This window comes from Trichosurus vulpecula, chromosome 5 (assembly GCF_011100635.1).
Source record: "Trichosurus vulpecula isolate mTriVul1 chromosome 5, mTriVul1.pri, whole genome shotgun sequence".
Classification (NCBI taxonomy): domain Eukaryota; kingdom Metazoa; phylum Chordata; class Mammalia; order Diprotodontia; family Phalangeridae; genus Trichosurus; species Trichosurus vulpecula.
Genome location: NC_050577.1, coordinates 241,232,439 through 241,252,355, shown reverse-complemented (window position 1 = coordinate 241,252,355; position 19,917 = coordinate 241,232,439). Strand labels below are relative to the sequence as shown.

Sequence of the window (19,917 nt, the reverse complement as noted above, 5' to 3'; positions counted from 1 at the left end):
AATGCATTAGGCTAATCAGTTACTCAAATATGAATCTTCATGAATATAAAGTACATGAGAAACCACTACAGGTGATTTAAACATCTATACAGGTAGTAAAAATACCCAAAGATTAAATGTCATCTGCCTTATTTTCTGGAAGTGGAATGCTTTGTGCATAATGTACTTTCAAACCATGTTTTTTTTTTTCTTAAAAGATTTACTATTTCAGAGTTATGGAAAGATATTATTCCACCATGTTACTGTCTTTAAAATGCTCTCACATTTAGATATAATTGAACAAGTAACTGTACTGAAAGTCTTCTGAACAGTTGGACATGTACATAGCCTCTGGTTCTAACCTATGTAGCTTCCTTATGGTACAGACCATTTACACAAAGGTTTCTTCAAGGGAAGAAAAATTTACATCCTTAATAACAAGATATTTACCATTCTCGTAACTTCATCAAGTTTAATGCTCTACCTCTATGTGTCCCAGATCTTTATATGTGCTAGGAAATGCTTCCCATACACCCTGAAAAATAATGAAAATTTCTCCCAAGAGCTGCAAAAACAACAATTTAACTAATTTTCATGTTTTAAAAACCAAAGACTGCAGTCTTAAGATTTTCACCTTTGGCAAATACTAAGAGGGAAGCTTCCTTCTAAAAAGACATGACATAAACAGAATCCAAATTGAAGAGCATTTAGAGATATTGTCCTTTGAAAATTATACTGGCTAGGAAAACTTATTCCATAAAAACTAGAATTTTTTTGTGCATTTAACAGGCTGTTTACAAGTTTAACAAGAACGAATAAAAGAATAAGAAGGTAAAGGGCGGAGAAGATGGAGAGAAGTTTAACAGAGCAGGACATCTTAAAAGAAATGCCAATTATTTCTTTGAAAAAACAACTAGAACTAAATTATATTTACCATGAACAAAGAAATAACCATGGAAAGTGTCTAGATTTAGGCACTATCTTGCTAGCATTAACATGTTCTCCTCTCAAAAAGTTGAGCACACAGGAAGTCACATCTGGTGATTCTGAAAATCTGTTTTTCAAAGACTGTTTAGAAGTTCATGTTTTCCCTTTAATGGTCGTTTTAGACACTGGGAGACTTTTCTCTTTATAGATCTCCCCTTTCAATTTTACAAATGAGTTATATACATTATTTTGTCAAGTTCCCTGGAATATGAATACTTTAAAGCCAGGAAATAATGAGATAAAAATAAAAAGGGAACATTTCAAATTATCATCTGAAAAAGTTTCTTAGATGACTGTTGGACTTTGAGAAGTGAGACCCAAAAAGGAAAGCTTTCCATTCTAAGATATATACAAGTGTTTTGGGTCTGTTGTCTGAGCCTAAAACATATGAACTTTCACTATTACTCATTATTATTATAATGATAACAAGTTTAGTACTCTCAATATCCTAAAATTATTCTGTATTTATCTGTGTTAATATTGTATCTTCTAATAAAACGTAAGCTCCCTAAGAACTGAAAGCAATCATTTCTTCGTTTCACCCCAAGCATTAGTCATCTTGTTCTGAACATATGACTTGAACAGCAATTTTTTTAAAGAAATTACAGGAGCAGGAAATGAAACGTTTCACAATTACAGACAGAAAAGTTCACTACAGAGGATCGCAGAAGACAAAACTGAAAATTTTTCATTATATAAAATTGAAATATTGCATCAAAAAGTGAAGCTAAAATTCTAAGGGAAACTGTTAAAAGGGAGGGAAAATTTTGCACATTTCTCTGATAATGGTTTATCATCCAAGAATTCAGAGGCAGCATGGTACAGCTGATAGGGAAATAGCATCAAAACCAAGAAGAACTGGGTTTAAATCTTGCCCTAACACACAATGTACCCTCCTGGCAAGTCACATAATCTATCAGTGCCCCTTGAAGACTATAAATTGCAGATAAAGTGCTAACCTGAATTGGTAAAGGAAGCTTCTTCAACTGGGAGTTCTCTTGACCAATGAATTCCCAGATCAGAGTCTATCCCTCTCCAAGATATTCAAATACAAAAAAGTCTAAGACTTTGGGGGCAAGCCCTGCCCTGCTTAAGAATGACAGCCATTACCTAATAGATAAATGCTCAAAGGATACAAACAGGCAGTTCTCAAAGGAAGAAGTCCAAGCTATCAACTGACATCTGAAAAAATGCTCCAAATAACAAAGAAATGCAAATTAAAGTAACTCTAAGGTTCTACCTCATATCCATCAGATTGATAAGGATGACAGAAGAGGAAAATGATAGTTGCTGGAGAAGCTACTGGAAGACACAATAATGCCCTACTGATGGAGTGGTGAATTTGGTCCAGAGAGCCTGCAAAGTAATTTGGAATGATGCTTAAATTAAAAAAAGCTGATAAAATGTGTATAGCCTTGACCTAGCAATACCACTGCTAGGCCTCTATCCAGAGATCCAAGAAAGAGGAAAAGGGCCCATAGGTGTAACAGTGTTTATAGCAGCACTTTTTTTGTAGCAAAGAACTAGAAACTAAGCGAGTAGCCATCAATTAGGGAATGAGCTGAACAAATTCTGGTACACAGATGTATGAAGACACAATGGAATATTACTGTGTCATAAGAAATTACAAAAGGAATGATTTCAGAGAAACCTAGGAGGCCTTGTATGAATTGATAAGCGTAACAACGTTAAATATCCAAATAATTTTGAAAGACTTAAGAATTGTAATCTATGAAATGACCAAAGACAAATCTAGAAGACACATAAAGCACATTCCTCACCTCCTGACAGAGAAGTGATATAGTCAAGATGCAGAATGAAACATACATTTTTAGACATGGCCAACGTGCGGATTTCTTTTGTTTGACTAGAGCTCTGTCACCTTCCTATTAGAAGAAGACTGAGAGGGAGGTAAAAACTAGTGATAGCTATTAATGGTACCCCCTCCAAAGCAGATCACTTATGCATTTTTTTTAAATGTAGAGAAAAGGAATAAATTCAGAAGGAAATATGTATAGGCAAGACAATTTTGAAAGTAACATGTAATCCTCTTTTTCTATTCTACTCTGTATGTGGAAATGTTCTTTTGGGGACATGTTAGGCTCACTATATATTTTTTAACAATGTAAAATAGAAATCTGTTAGGGTGAGCAATGTATTAAAATTTTATTCAGTTAATATGTATAACGGCAGGTGTAGGCTACAACTAAGCTCAGAATACAGAACAAACAATATTATGCAGTTTATAGAAATAATTCTGTAACCTACATTCAGGAAAGGGTCATTATGTTTGGTACCAGAGGAAATTTTCTTAACCTCTGAATTTTTTTTCCATCCGAACCTATTTTACCAAAACAAGTAGCCATTCCCACTTCAGTAAGCTCATTTTCTACTCTACACTAAGAAAACAAACCACCAGATTTCTGAAACAAGGTATTTTATTTTGTTGGTCACTTAACTCTTAAATATCTGATCTATCATAGCTGTCAGTGATTTTTTGACACATTAGTCTTTCTAGTTGGGGACAGGCCACTACTTGGCAAATAGGACTGATAACAATTTTGCCAGAAGAAGCAGAAAGCATTCACATTTTTTTAAAAGTGTACAGACTCCTGGCTATGTGCAAACCTAGCCTAAGACCATGAAATTTAGGAATTTAAATGGATTATTTTTTATGTCCATACACAAAATATTAGGATGCAATCTGCACTTATGCTATCAGTGGCATCTATTCCTATTTCACTCAGTTATGTTCAATAAATACTCCCTCTCGTTATTCAGTAGTTTCAGGTGTGTCTGACTCTTCATAACATCATTTCGGGTTCTCCTGGCAAAGATAATGGAGTGGTTTGCCAATTCCTTCTCCAGCTCATTTTATAAATGAGTAAACCGAGGCAAACAGAGTTAAGCGACTTGCCCAGGGTCACATGGCTAGTAAGTGTCAGAGGCCACATGTGAACTCAGGTCTTCCTGACCCCAGGCCTGGCACTCTATTCACTGTGCCGCAATGTTCCCCTCCCTGTCTCTCACTCATCTTCAATTCCTCTTTCTACTAGTGCCTTCCCTTCCTACCTATAAATATGCTTAGGTCTTTTTCCTAAAAATAGCCAACAGACCCCTATCAATCAAACGACCTCTTTCCAATTCTAATCTGCCTAGCCATTTATGAATATCTGCTTTTCTCCACTTTATTAATATTTTCTCTCCTAGACTTCTGTTCTCTTGGTTCTCCCATATGATTGACTGCTCTCCTCCTCAGTCTCCTTCAATTCTCCCTATTCCCCCTCCCACCTCCTTTATATCACCTCCATGTAGACGACTACCAAATTGAAATATTCAGGCCTGATCTCTTCCCTGAGCTCCTGCACCTCATTTCCAACTCCCAAATTAGACATCACCATCCAGTTGTATAAGAAGCACCCTAAAACTCAAACTCACCTCAAAACTCAAAACAGAATCCATCTTCTTCCCCCTGAAATCCTCTCTTCCTCCCAATTTCTACTGAGGGCATCGCTATCCTCTTGGTTACTAAAACTCAATGTCTGAATCATCTTTGATTTGTTGCCTTACCTCCTACACTGAGCCAGCTGCCAAGTCCTATTGATTCTATCTTGGTATCACCTCTTCCCAAATGCCTCCTCACTACCACATACACTGCCACTCCCCCCATTTCAAGCTTTCATTATTCATAAGCACTACTCTAATAGTCTCTTGGTTGTCCTGCTCTCCACAGTCTCTCATCTCTATAATCCATACTTCATATATTCTCTGAACTAACCCTTCTAATACCATATCACTGCTCTGTTCAAAGATCTTCAGTGGCTCCCTAAAGCTCATGAGATAAAATATAAACTCCTGACCAAGACATTTAAAGACTCCCACAATCTGACTTCAGCCCTATTCCACAGGTGCTCTCCACGTTCACACAGTCATATCTCACCCAGCAACTCTCTGATCTCATTTTGTCCTCACCAATCCCTAGGCATTTATATAAGACATCCCCATGAATGGAATACAATCTCAGTTGGATCAAATTCTTTTCTTCCTTCAAGACCCACTTCACGTGTCACCTTTGTGAAGCTTTCATTGATTTAAAACTTAATATGATTTGGTAATATTTTTGTATAAAATATTGTCTGAACTTTTCCTTTACCTGGACATCACATTCAACCTTGTATCATAAGTATTTGTGTTCATATTTATGACTGCATTATTAGATTACAGCTCCTTGGGAATTTAGAGCGGCGGAGTGACAGAGTAGGAAAAAAAAATACTGGAACTGACAAGAACTTATTTCCAAATCCACTGTCAACTGACTTTAGGATGGGGAAATCAGTTAATTAATAAACTTTATAATGTCAATGTCTACTATTTATGCTCCTTTAATAAATTTTAGTTTACAGTTACCAACTATTTAAAAACTCAAAAGAAACCTGGAATTGGCATATAGAAACCACAATGGTCAAGCAGGATGTCAAGAGAATTATCTTTAATTTTCCCATGAGGAGACTGTTCATAACTGAAGATAACTGCTAATTTAGACAACTCAGCCTTTGATAAGTATTTATTGAAGAAACCTCAGTACAGCACTTATCAGTTCTATAGCAATATTCATGAAAAGAAACATTAATTTCTCTCCTAAAAAAGTTTCTGAAACATCACTACTAAATAAGATTACATTATACAGCTACCTTACAGTAGATTTAACAAACAGACCTCACTTTATATGACATCCTCCTGAAAACAAAATGTACAAAATAATATTTTTGCTAAATCAAAATTTCAAAAGCACAGGAAGGACTTAACAGTTAACTCTACAGCAAGGGTTCTTAACTAGGAGTCTGTGAACTTAAAAAAAATTTTATAATTGTACTTCAATATACCTGGTTTCCTTTGTAATCCTATGAATTTCATTTTTAAAAACATTTTGAGAAAGGGTCATAGATCTCACCAGACTGCCAAAGAGGACCATGACTCAAAAAATGTTAAGAATCCCCTATTCTATGGTGTGGTAATACAAAATACAGTCACTTTGCTACAATAGGTAATATTTGCGAACATCTTTCTGTAGTTAAAAATTCAGCTTACTCCTTTATTCACACTTCCTGCTTACCCTAATCAAGTTCAAAGACAGCTTATTTAGACGTAGAAGGCAATGAAATAGAGCTTGGGAAGATAATTGGACACCCAGGGTAAAGCCATACTGCTGTCATGGTATCCCTGCCTCACCAAGACATATAAGGCACCAGAAGCTGAGAGCACAATGTACCTTGGATCTGGAACTATCCTCTGCTGTGTGAATCTACTAATTATTTCTTTCCTAGACACAACTCTGGGGGTCATAGTAGGCAATGGGTACTTTATCTGAATCCAAACTTATACTCTGAAACCTGTATCCCGACTTATATGCCATTATTTACAGTATCTTTTTTATGCAGCTAAATAGTTTGAATTGATTTATGTGGCTTGGGTGGTTTCATTTACCACATATCTTGGGTCTGGGGAACTACTTCATTTAGGACATTTAAATAACATGCTCAGGATACACAGCAAATGAGGAACCGAAGACAAAGATCAGTTCAAACAAAACAGGTTTTACTTAGCTCCTGCTAGGAAATTAAGGAACTAGAGGAGAGAGTCACTATGGACAACATCTGAATGAAGGTCAACAGAGAGTGAAACAAACGCAATTTTGCCATCAGAGTACCATAGCCCTCTTGGACACAAACACTTAATAAATGAGGAATGTAGGAAAGAGATTACAAGTTAGACAAGGAAACATGACACAGGTAGTGATGGCTGGTGGACTTCAAGTATCCCGACATCTGCTAGAGCTTTTAATTTGCCAAGAGAAGAGCTGCTAATAACTTTGTGGATTGCCTTGATAATAGTAACTTCATCTTTCAAAAGGCAGATACTTCAACAGATTCTCATCAACAAAGGATTTTGCTAGGGTGAAAAAGAAAGAAACCACGAGAAAAAATTAACTATTCCTTTCTAGAATTTGTGACAGAGAAGGAAAGGAAAGTTAGGCAGAGTCTAACATGTACCCTAGATTTTGGAGAAGTAAGTTTCAAATGTTAAGAAGACAGAATTCCATACATTAAAATTCTAAAGAAACATTATTCCAGGAAGGATGGGAAACTTTTAAGAATGAAATTCTGAAGACATAAAGAGAAACAATTCCAATGATAAAGAAAAATCAGAGTTTTCCAGGGAGATGGATACAAATGCATAGATTACTTACCAACTAATTTAAAGTTTTAAAAGATATTCACAAAAGAACTAAGGGCAGATAAGAGGAAAAGATGAGTATAAGAGCACAGTACAGTTAATTAATCAATAAGAATGTATTATATACCTACTCTCTGCAGGGCACTGTGCTAGACAATGGAGATAGAGAGACAAAAATGGAACAATCCCTGTCCTCAAGGAATTTACATTCCATTGGGGAAGACGATGATATGTAGATAAATGAGCATGTGCAAAATAAACAGAAGGTAAATTTTTGTGGCAGAGAGCACCCACAGATGGGGGAATCAGGAAAAGCTTTACTTAGAAGGTGACCTTTGAACAAAGATTCTATAAAAACAGCATTATGAGTGCTAAAGCCAAAATAAGTTGAGGCTGATGAGGGTGATTAGGGATAACAAAGTTATTAAAGCTGTCCTGTGGGCATATAAGAGGCTCAAAGTAGAAATAGCTTCTTTATTTGAAATGGATGGAAGGATAAATGACAAGAGAAAACAGAGCTGCTCAGTTCTTCCTTTCCTTCTTTTTCTCTGTCATGGGGAATGACTTTTGGAAAAGAAAGGACAAAATAAAATAGCAGAAGTAGCTGAAACCAATCCAAGGTAAGTAAAGAATAAGAAAGCACCTGGTTGTCCTCCATGAATTTAAGTCACCCGGAACTACAAATTCAAGTTCTGAAAGAAAAGACAGATGTGAATGTTGACCCACTGTCTTCACAATGCCTATTTAAAAGATCATGTACAAAAGAAGAGAGACTACAGGGGCTGGCCAAAGGCAAACTGCCCAATTTTTTTTTTTAAAAAGAAGAAGTGAGTAAAATCTAAATAATAGGTCAGAATGAATCATTAAAAAGGTGATTAGTAAATAGAAAAGGAAGTAGTGACTGCAATGAATCAGCATGGCTTCATCTGGTATATGTCATGAGAGACTAACGTTTTTGACAGGGTTACTGAACTAGAAGTTCAGGGAAATGTCATAAATATAACTCACTGTATTTTACCAAAGCATTTGATAAAGTACTATACTATCAGTATCAGGATCCTAGACCTGTCTTACCCTGATGTGCTTCTGGAGAGTACGACATTACTTCAAAGTCCTTGTTCTACTTAGTCCTGCAGAATTAGAAAAATGAATATGTTGCAGAAACATATGTTTTTGGCTCAAAACCAAAGGGAAAACTTCCTAATAATTAAAGCTGTCAAAGAATCAAATGTGATGCATTCAGAGTGTTTTAAGTAGAAGCTGTGGATTATCCCTTTTTACAGATGCTGTAGACAAGATTCTTGATGATTTCAGCTTCTTCAACAATTCTGTATTTTTTCCCATTTTAAAATATAATATAGTGTTACATTTAAAACACTCACCAAATTTCGTTCAAGATCCCCGCCTTCTGCCAAAACTGTTTCCATGCTGTATGAGGATGTGCTCTGCTTCTCTTTGAATTAAAACTTGTTCATTATGCGCATCTGAGAATCCTAGAAGAGGTTAAAAAAAAAAGATTCATTAGTAATAGTAAGAAATGAAACTAAATGGAACATCACAATGGTACAGGTACATCATTACAATCTGAACAAAAGTTTGCAAATCATCTAGTATTTATTAAATCTCAGAAGTGCAAGATACTGAATTATAAACTAAGTAGGTACAAAAAAAGTATGAGATAAAGTCCATGCCTTGAAGGAGCCGATGATGTAGCGTTAGAGCTAAAACAATACAAAATATTACGTAAGTAATAAATGGTATATAGGTTTTAAAACTGCTATAGTATGGAGAAAACAATTCTATTCGGAGTGGTTCAGAAGGTTTCTTGATAGCCTTTATGCTGGGTGCAACCCTGAGGAAGATTTGTAGGAAGTTATGGACAAGTCACAGAGGATAAGAAAGTATAGATTATACCTCTGGCGGAAAAACTGTCACTGATACACTTAAGTTTAAGAGCCATAAGACTGAAAGAAACATGATTAATACTGACATTTTACAGCAGATTATCCCACATATACAGTACTTTTTGTTTTCATTCTCACTGCCACTGCCATGTTGAGTCATAAGGCCAGAACAAAAATGATTAAAAAAATAATAAAAAGAGAGTTCCCAATTAGTGTGAATAAAGTATCCCATGAAGTGGATGCATTATTCAAATTCAAGCTATTCCAATTTATAACTAAATTGTAAAATATGATAAGTATAGTTTGTAGTTCTAGCCCAATGGAAAAAAGCAATGAAAAAATTTTTAATAAGTTTCTTACCTATTTATGAATGTAATACAGCAGCAAAGGTAAGAAAAGTCTATTTCTGAGTCAAGTTTATTGCAAAGTAATAGAGAAAGTATAGGAAGTAAAACTTTAAAATTCCTGAATATCATATCTAAAGATAAGCTACACTGATAATATAATGAAAGCATCACTAATGGCATTTAAAATGTTTAGCAGCATAGTCTTCTCTTTTTATAAATCTTCATACATATCTTGGTGGATATAAAAGCTTTATCCATATTTTAGCAAATTTGCATGCTCACATTCTATGCAATGAAAGAAATATAGTTGGATGACCCAGGGCATTACCTAAGTAATGCTTTAAACAAAATATGGTTGTCCTTGAGGATAAAATAACTTGAAAACTAGTCTTTGAAAACAGTTTTAGTCACCCATGCTTTTTTTGACCACCAAAGAACTGGAAGTGACTGAAGGTCATAGCTTCTCACTGATTTTAATTTAAAATCCTCCTCTGCTTTGCTGTTGTTGTTCAGTCATGTCTGACTCTTCATGATGCTGTGGATCATATCGCATTAATCCTGTTCACAAGGTTTTCTTGGCAAAGATACTGGAGTGATTTGCTATTTCCTTCTCCAGGGGATGAAAGCAAACAGAAGTTAAGTGACTTGTCCAGGGTCACACAGCTAGCAACTGTCTGAGGCCAAATTTGAATACAGGTCTCTTCCTGACTCCAGGCCCAAGGCTCTATCCACTGCGCCACCTACCTGCCTCTTCTGTATTACCTTTCAATAAAAAGTGTTAGGTGATCTTTAGACACTTTAAATTCGGGTTGAGGTTTTTCCTTTCTTAGATAAAATGTAAGTTTTAGAAGGCATCCCTATCCAGAATATGTCATCCACATTAAAAATTCATTGATCAGTATATCTACCTTCTTTGATTATTTTCTGAAAAACCTAAGGATATTTAGCTGCCCCCTCCTCATCCACACTGGTCATCTTTCCCATAGTTTTAATATTTTGCAACTGAAATCTATTTTTAAAGCAATGAAACTAATCAACATTTGTAATAAAAGCTTCTTCACTATTCACTTCATTTCCATTTTCTTTTAGCACTTTAAATAAACTTGAAGCTTTTGTCTGAATGGCCACTCTACTAAAAGGAATGTATTTTTTATTGCAATATTTAATCCATACAACTAAAAGACATTCCATTTCTATCACTGTAACATTTCTAATCCTTGTACTTGTTTGAAAACAATGCCCCAGTTAGTAGGACTGGATGTAAAGAATTGCAAAGTCAGTGCTAAAGCATGTACGATTATTGTGACAATTCCTTTGGCACAGCTTAACTGAGAATGATTTGCATGGTTAATCTAGCCAATAATCTGATATGCATTTAGAAATGATGTTTTAGTACGTTTGGATTAGGATTTTTTTCCACGTTTGCTCTGAATCCTTGATTGAGTGACCCAGATGGTAGGGTCTGACTAAGTGTCAGAAGAGGGAAGGTGTTATAAATGGGACACAGAGGGGATCATATATATATATATACAATGTGTGGGCTGGCTAGGTCAGCACACAGTTATCCTTTCCACATCATGGGAGTTAGGGGCAAGGCGCCCCTGAGATCTAGAAAATCCATGTAAAATGTTTTGGCCATTCACAACCAGAGAAAAAGTCTCAATTTTTTCTTTATCTTTCATGGGGTGTTGACAGTACCTTATTGCAAAATTTGGGTTGACATTATACAATGCTATACATTTATTGTATGCATTTCTGAGTTTCCAAACTTTTTCTGTGCCATATGCTGGCCATTTGCTTGTCACTTGTGGCTTCCACAAAACTCCGGAAAAATTCCCATTTAACTTCTTATGCTGACCCGCAATATATCGAAACCGCAATGGGGAAAGTTACAAGGGGAAGGGATAACTGTAGTGTCAAACACAAACAGAAAGAGATCACTGTTATTCCAAATCACCTTAAATACAAATTAACATTATGCTGTAATTTGATTTTATTAAACATTTCCCAATTACATGTTTTCATTGATATTTTGTTTCTTAAGTTGTTATAGTTATCCCAAGTATCCTTCTACCTTTCCTTCCCAGTGAGCCATCTCATATGACAAATAATATTTTAGCAAGAAAAAAGCACTAGTATAATTGATTGGCACCTGGCAAAGTCCAAATTGCATACGACACTTATGAAGCTCCCACCTCCCCAAAAAGGTAGGTTGTATCTTCTCATCTCTCTTCATTCCAGTCCTGTTTGATCTTTATAATTTCATTACATTTAATTTTTTTTGACATGTAGTCCTATTCATTTACATTGTTGTAGGTACTATGTATATTGTTTTCTTGGCTCTGCTTACTTCACTCTATATCAGTTTATGTGCTGCTCTGTATTCATCACATATCATTTCTTATAGCAAAATTAATATTCCATAACTTGCAATTGCTGATTTCATCCTGCTCTTTGGTCACTCTTTTTCAGATATATTCATTTTTTGTACCATTAATTTAGACACTTAGCACTGCTTTGCTATTTAACCATATTTTGTGCCTGTACAGATTGTTTTCCCAATTAAACTCTCAATTCTCATATGGTAGAGAATATATCTTAAACTTTATTTCTATCTTCTTCCATACCTAGCAATGATTTGCACTCATTAGGTGGTGCTCAATACGCGAATAGGATAATTGTCTCATTACTAAGAGTAAATATATTTCAATTTTTCTAGTCTACATAGAGGACTAAAGTAAATATTCTTATATGTCCATGTATCCAAAAACATCAAGGAATGAGCAATTTTTCAAACAGTTCAAGAACTTTGCGTATAAACTTTTTTATAAGGTTAGAATTTGGATAGAAATCTTTCTACAATGTATTATTTCCCTGTCTTATTAAGCAAATTATGCTGAACAAAATTTAATCTTTTCTTGATAGTGCTAGTAATAATACAATAGAAAACACATTAGACTTTCTCTGAGTCATGAGATCTGGGCTTGAACTCTGGTTCCAATAACTGAGATATGTGACCTTGGACATATCACAAAACATTTCTTATCTTTAGAACAAAAACAGAACTCCAGATTCTTGAATTTTGCTACCTGTGACAGTGAGCAAATAATTCAATCCTTCAAAGCTGCAATTTGCTCATGTGTAAATTACCAATATTTAAAGGAAAATTCACCCCCCAAAAAATTTATTAGAAATTCTTGTGCCCAACTACATGCAAAGAAAACTGACAACATAAATGAAATGGATGACTAATTCAAAAAATATTAACAGACCAAACAATAAGGAACATAAATAATGGAATCTCAGAAAAATGAACAAATTACAAAGGAATTCCCCTCCCCAAAAAAATGTTGAGCCAAATATATTTACAAGTAAATTCTATCAAACATTCAAAGAATAATTCATTCTAATATTACATAAACTGTTTGCAAAAACAGGAAATGAGGGGATCCTAGTTAATTTTTTCTGACATAAATATAGTCTTGATACCTAAAAGGTCAGACAATACAAAGAGAGAGCTATCAACCACTATGTCTGCCGTGGTTAACAACCACAATTTACTATGTGCCAGTCACTACTCTAAGTAAAAGAGATACAAAGAAAAACAAACATAGTCAAGCAGTTTATCAAGGAATTCACATTCTATACGGGAAGGAGAGAAGATAGCTAAGGACAGAAGCTTATGGGACACCTACAGCTAAAGGATGAGCATCCAGCAAAGACTTCAAAGGAGCAGTCAGACTGATAGAAAGAGAACCAGGAAAAAGTAGGGTTCCAAAAACCTAGAAAGAAAAGTGTATGAAGAGGAGGATCAAAAATGTCAAAGGCTACAGAGGGATTAAGAATGAGGAATAAGAAAAGGCCAGTGGATTTGGCAATTAAGAAATCATTGACATCACACCTATCAAACTGGCTAACATGATAAAACAAGAAAATGATAAATGCTGGAGAAGAGGTGGGAAAACTGGAACACTAATGCACTGTTGGTGGTGTTGTGAACTGATCCAACCACACTGGAGAGCAATCAGGAACTGTGTCCAAAGGGCTACAAAATATACATACCCTTTGACCCGGCAATACCACTTCTAGGGCTGTATCCCAAACAGATCATACAAATGGGAAAAGGACATACCTGTACAGAAATACTTATAGCAGCTCTTTTTGTGGCGGCAAAGAATTGGAAATTGAGGGGATGCCCATCAATTGGGGAATGGTTGAACAAGTTGTAGTATATGAATATAATGGAATACCATTGCGCCATAAGAAATGATGAGCAGGTGGACTTCAAAAAAACCTGGAAAGACTTATATGCACTGATGCTAAATGAAATGAGCAGAACCAAGAGAACACTGTACACAGTAACAGCCACATTGTGCAATAACTGACTTTGATAGACCTAGCTCTTCTCAGCATTGCAAGGATTTAAGACAACTCCAAAAGACTCACAATAGAAAATGCTAACCACATCCAGAGAAAGAATTATGGAGTCTGAATGGAGACTGAAGCATACTATTTGCTCTCCTTTTCTGTTGTTGTTTTGTTTCTTCCTTCTCGTGGTTCCTCCTATTCATTCTAATTCTTCTTTACAACAAGACTGAAGTGAAAATACGTTTAATAAGAATGTATATGTAGAGCCTATATCAGATTGCATGCCATCTTGGGGAGGAGGGAGGCGAAGAAAACTTAAAATTCAAAAGCTTATGGAAGTGAATGTTGAAAACCAATAATTAATTAATAAAAAATAAAATACATTTTAAAAAAGAACTTGATAACTTTGGAGAAAGTAGTTTCAGTAGGATAATGTGATCAGAAACTGGATTGTAAAGGGTTAATAAACAAGTGCTATACAGGAAAAATTGGAGGTAATCTCAGCACTGAAAGGGACTTAAAAATGCTTCTTGAGGTAAGATTTTAGTGGAGACTTGAAGAAAAAACCAGAGAAGGCAGGAAGGGAGCCAAGTAAAAGAAACATTAGTGACACTGGGGAGGCCAAAGAAAAAGCATGGTGTCAGAAGACATATCAAAGGGAAGGAACAAGAAAATAAGTAAGAAAGTAAGTGTCAATAATGAACATTTATGCAAAAATTTTAAATAAAACGTTAGCAAAGAGGTGACAGCAACATATCAAAAATAGCACATACTATGACAAAGATGGATTTATACCAAGAATGTAGGGTTAGTTTAAAATTAGGAAAAGTATAAACATAACAGACCATATTAACAAGAATAAAAACAAAAGGCATATAATGATAGAAGCAAAATTCTCACAAAATACAACACCTATTTCTGTTAAAAAAAAACCACTACAAAATAGCAATAAATTCATCTTGTCTTAAAATGATTCATAGCATTTATCTAAAACCAAAAATGAGCATTATATGTATTGGGCATAAACTGGAGGAATCTGCAGCAGTATAATAGGAAAAGCAAGGATTGTCCATTATCACCATTATCATGTGATATAGTCCTAGACATGTTGACTAAAGCAATAAGGTAAAAGAAAAAAATTGAGAGAATCAGCATAAGCAAAGAGGAAATAGAATTACTACTTTTTGCAGAAGACAGATGGTTTACTTAAGAGAACCCCAGGCACATAAAATTAAGTGAAATCATGTTAAGTTCAGCAAAGTTTCAAGATGTAAAATCAGTTGTTGTGCAGTGGTTTCTCAGTCATATCTAACTCTTCATGACCCCATTTGGGGTTTTCTTGGCAAAGATGGGAGAGTGGCTTGACATTTCCTTCTCTAGCTTATTTTACAGATGAGGAAACTGAGGCAAACATGGTTAAGTGATTTGCTCAGGGTCATACAGGTGGTGTCTGAGGACAGATTTGAACTCAGGAAGAGGACTGGCACTTTATCCACTGAGCCACCTAGCTTCCTTTACGTAAAATAAATCCACATAAATCAGAACGTTTCTGTATATTACCAATTAAACCTAGCAGGAGAAAAAAGAAAGAGAAATTCCATTTAAAATTATTACCAAAAAAATGACAATATTATCTAATTATTTTGTTTATTTAGTGCCATACCAATCAAACTACCAGAAGATTTCTTTATAGAGGGGGAGGAGAAAGAGAAGGAAAAAAAAAGAAGAAAGGAAAAGAGGAAAGAAAGGGAGGCCAGAAAGAATTACAGACAAGCAGAACAGCTTTGAAAGTGAGTATATACTTAAAAACAAAAGCAAGTTCCACATGATAGAGAAAGTTTCTTGAACAATCCTCTCCTGCTACACAAGTCTACGGAAACAATCCCTTTATTTGGTGTCTGTTAAGTTTAGAATGCTAAAAATTCAAGAAAAATAAAATAAAATGAAGGTAGGTTAGACCAGATGACATCTAAGGCACCTTCCAACTTAATTTAAAATTGAGCCTTTAAAATATAAACCTTTGGTCTATGGGACTAAAGATTTAAGGGAAATTTAAATTTATATTGAAACAATAATGAACAATTTGATATCTTTTGTGGAAGGGATAACATAGTAGGAAATCACCTGAGTGGCCAGAGGAAAGAAAAACTAAAAAAGGAAGCCAGAGTTGCCCTCACCTAGCCCAGGTGTGAGCAGAGAACAGACAGGAAGTTCTTCAATCTCTAACAAGCATAAAGAACTATGAGAGAGGCGGACAAAAGAAACATAGATGAAGTGATGAGGAGCAGAGGGACAAAAGTTGGTCTTCCCTAAGAATAGTAAAACAATAGAGGAAAACTAAATTCTTGGAAACAAAAATTAAATTAAAATGAGTAGAGAGGAAATTCAAATAATTATAAGAATCTAATATACATGGTTATACACTAGGAGAAAGAATTTAAAGAAAATGGAAAATTACTTACAAAAATATAAAATACTAAATTTTAAGAGAGAGAACTTTTAACAATCCAATCTCAGAAAGTAAAAGTGAACAAGCCATAAAAGAGCTGTCAAAAAGAAGAAAAGAATCTCTGTTCAGAAGGATTTACAAAAGAAATCTCAAATATTTAAACAGCAATTAATACATAAGCAAAAAAATTATTCTCAATAATTGAGAAAGAATGCACTCTATAAAACTCCTTTTATAACATATGATCTCTGTATCTAAATGATGGCAGAATAAATGAAAAACAGCATTCTATACCCATATCACTAATGAATGTTGATGAAAAATATGAAATAATAGAAAAAACAAGAGCAAAATAGTAAAAAATTATTTACTAAGACCAAGTTATGTTTATATACCAGATACAAAGACGGTTTGGTTTAATATTAACGACAAGGCAAATAGACGATTTTTACTATTTTAAATTTGGAGGCTTTTGCACAAAATTAAAAAAGCTAAGATAAGAAGACAAATTGTCAATTGACAATGGGTTTTCGAATCAAATAAAGATCAAAAATAAAAATACGTGAAGAATTAACAAAAATATAAAAGTCTAAGAACAATTACATAATGGATAAGGGGTTAAAGAATATAATTTTCAAAAGAAGAATTACACACTATCTTCAACAATCATATTAAAGATTATTAAAATTACTAAGAGATGGATGAATAGATAAAAAATAATTTATTATGTTCCAAGCACTCTGCTAATCACTGGGTATACAAATAGACAATATAGAGACTTTCAAGAACTCAAACTCTAAATGAGGGAGCCTAAATATAAAAGTGAGTTCAGTTGCAAGAAAGATGTATCAAAGTCTAAAAATCTTAAGCGAACAGTTGAATTCACGACTAAGCAAATTGTGAAACACAAATATAATGGAATATCAATTCACCATAAAAAATGACAAATATGAAGAATCTGGAGAAACATAGGAAGCTATATATGAAATGGTATAGAATAATCTAAGGAACAGCAAGAAAACCACATACCAGTAAACAAAACGAATACTAAAACGAAGTCAAACACTAAATGGTACAAGAGGAGATTATTAAGTAAATATACATCTCTCCTTTCACTGGGAATGTGAGAAACTGTATTCGGAATGTTGTATGTGTTGTCAGACACAGTGGCTACATTGGTTAGTTTTGCTTAACTGTTTTTCTTTGTTACAAGAGAAGATTCAGTAGATCAGAAGGGAAGAGGGAAAATATTCAGAAACGACTGTGATGTAAAAACAAAAAGTATGGACAAATTTTTTTTTAAAAAACTAAAACCTGGCAAAGACAATAAATATGAAGGATTCAGACTAAACGATCTCTCAAAGTCTCTTCCAGCTCAAAATCATATTATCCCACGAACTAGAATCCCCCTTCTCCAGTAACTCGCCTTTGCCAGAAAGCTCCCTTAGCTATAAACGCTACCTCCTCCCCGCCAAGAATATCTTGATCATACTTCTTCACAACTCTATTCCTACAGGCTCATCATTCTAGATTCCATTTTTCCCATTCAAGATCTGCCTATCTACTCATTTCTCACACAAGAAACCCTACTTATATTTCAATTACCCCTTAACCAGGCATACAAGGGTGTTCTAAATCCTTTGGAAAAGAGGATTTTGTTAAAAGTGCTTTTACACACACACACACACACACACACACACACACACGTGTGTACATACATATATACACATGTGTATATATAGACACATGCATATGAAAGTATTTGAAAAAAAGTAATTTGGTTTTATTGGTATAAACTTTTAAACTATTACACTCAAAAGAAAATTATAATCAGAAATGCATAGTTCAAAACTCTAAAACTTAAGCTGCACGAAGTATTTCCCCACCATACTTTCACACCTGGCATCTGGGTATCCCAAAGTTAATAATGGCAATTACCAAAAATTAAATTTTCCAAGTATTAATAAATCCCATGCATCATTATCAAAAAGTCAACTTCAAAACAAGAATACAAAGGACTACTTGGTGCATATGAACCTGTAATACCCAGGTACACATTTAGATGATCAAACATCTCTATCACACAATTCCATATTCAGACGGGAAAACAAGCCCACTGTAATTTGCCAACACATTGTAACAAGAGCACATTTAGTTCAGTAGGGTAATAAACAGAGTACCAGACCCAGAGCTGGGGTCCTGCATCAGTGCTTAGTAGGGCAATCTTGTATAAGTGACAGAATGTCAGCCTCAGTTTCTTCATCTACAAATTGAGGATAATAACAGCATCTACCTAATGGGGTTGTCATGAGGAGAAAATGGTTTAAATACAAGGTTTTTCAAACCTCAAAACACTAAATAAATATTACCTACTATTAGCATTATCTAGTTTTCTTAACTTTTTAAGCGCGCTTCTTAAAGATGTAACTGCTACTTCTCATAGCTAGAAGAACTTGTTTTTAACTTTCCATATAAATGTGTTCTCTATTATAATGTTCTTCAAAAAGGGAGAAAGCAAATTTTGCTGCAGGGACTTTATACTAGTAATTACATTTGCTTCCTCTTTAGTAGCATGAGTAAATCAGCTGAACTGCTAAAATAATTTCAAAACAAGATACAAAACTTCTCCGGTGACAATATCAAACCAACAAGCGTTTACTAGGTAATTTATTAAGAACCTACTAAGTACATGGCAGCTAAGCATTAATCACTTTTGAACTGGAAAACTTTCTGAAACCAATGTTCAGCCTTAAGGTAATTATAAAAACTCCTAAAATAAACATACAATCATGGGAGGGCCTTTTTTATGCACTTAGGTAATAAGAAAGCCATCAATATGGCTAGAGGCCAGTAGGAAGCAGCTTGAAGGAACATGCAGATTTAAAGCCTGTTGCTCTTTCCATCAAGTCCCAGGGATTTGTCTCCTTTTAGGGAAAAATAAGTCTAACCAAAGTAGAGGGGAGAGAAAGAAATCCTGATAGATACTGGTCCTATTACATATCGTAAAAGCAACACAATTTTGAAGGAGTTGAGGGATGAAGAGGATATCAATAACTATCAACACATAGGCCTACAGAACATTCCTTTCTACATTAATTTTTTTAGAAAATAATTTATACATGCATTGAAAGCATCTTTGATGAGCAAACCAGAAGGGTGTCTTTTTTTCAACAAATTGGCCCACATTTTCACCATCACACAACTGATTGAAAAAGTAAATCTCTAAGATTAACAATCTATTCACTGTGGACTATAAAAAACAACTGATTTCAAAGAGTAAAACACCATATTCAAAAAAGCAGGGATAACAATTATGATTTCAATCAAGGCAACAGCAAAAATAAGACCTGAGAAAAATAAAAAAGATAAAAAGCAAAATTACATTATGCTGAAAATTACCATAGACAATGAATTACAATCAACATACTGAACAGATAATCACTGAAAGGCATAGCATCTAAATACTTAAAGGAAACTCTAATAAGTAGTAGAGAGAAACAGAGAGGTAAAAAATAATAGTGGGGGACCTCAATCTAACCCTTGCAGGTTAAGGGCTTGAATAGGATTTCAAAAATTTAAATATGACAGACTATTTGTAATTATGGCAAAAGAAAGGAGTATATATTTTTCTTAACTGTGCATGGCACCT

The 19,917-nt window shown here is 34.5% G+C and overlaps 1 protein-coding gene across 6 annotated transcripts in view; it reads right to left on the bottom strand.

The window, feature by feature from the left end:
• The window catches only part of OSBPL8 (oxysterol binding protein like 8), a 201,563-nt gene that overhangs the window by 130,889 nt on the left and 50,757 nt on the right, over positions 1-19,917 (bottom strand). For 5 of the 6 annotated variants that reach the window (XM_036758490.1, XM_036758485.1, XM_036758491.1 and 2 more), the window contains one exon: positions 8,583-8,693. Coding sequence is in view for 3 of the 6 variants with exons in the window: in XM_036758485.1 (XP_036614380.1) it covers positions 8,583-8,627 (45 nt within the window). In the remaining 3 variants the exon portion in view is untranslated. Of the gene's footprint in view, positions 1-8,582; positions 8,694-19,917 lie in introns of those variants that run through there. The other variant, XM_036758492.1, reaches the window with a different exon arrangement.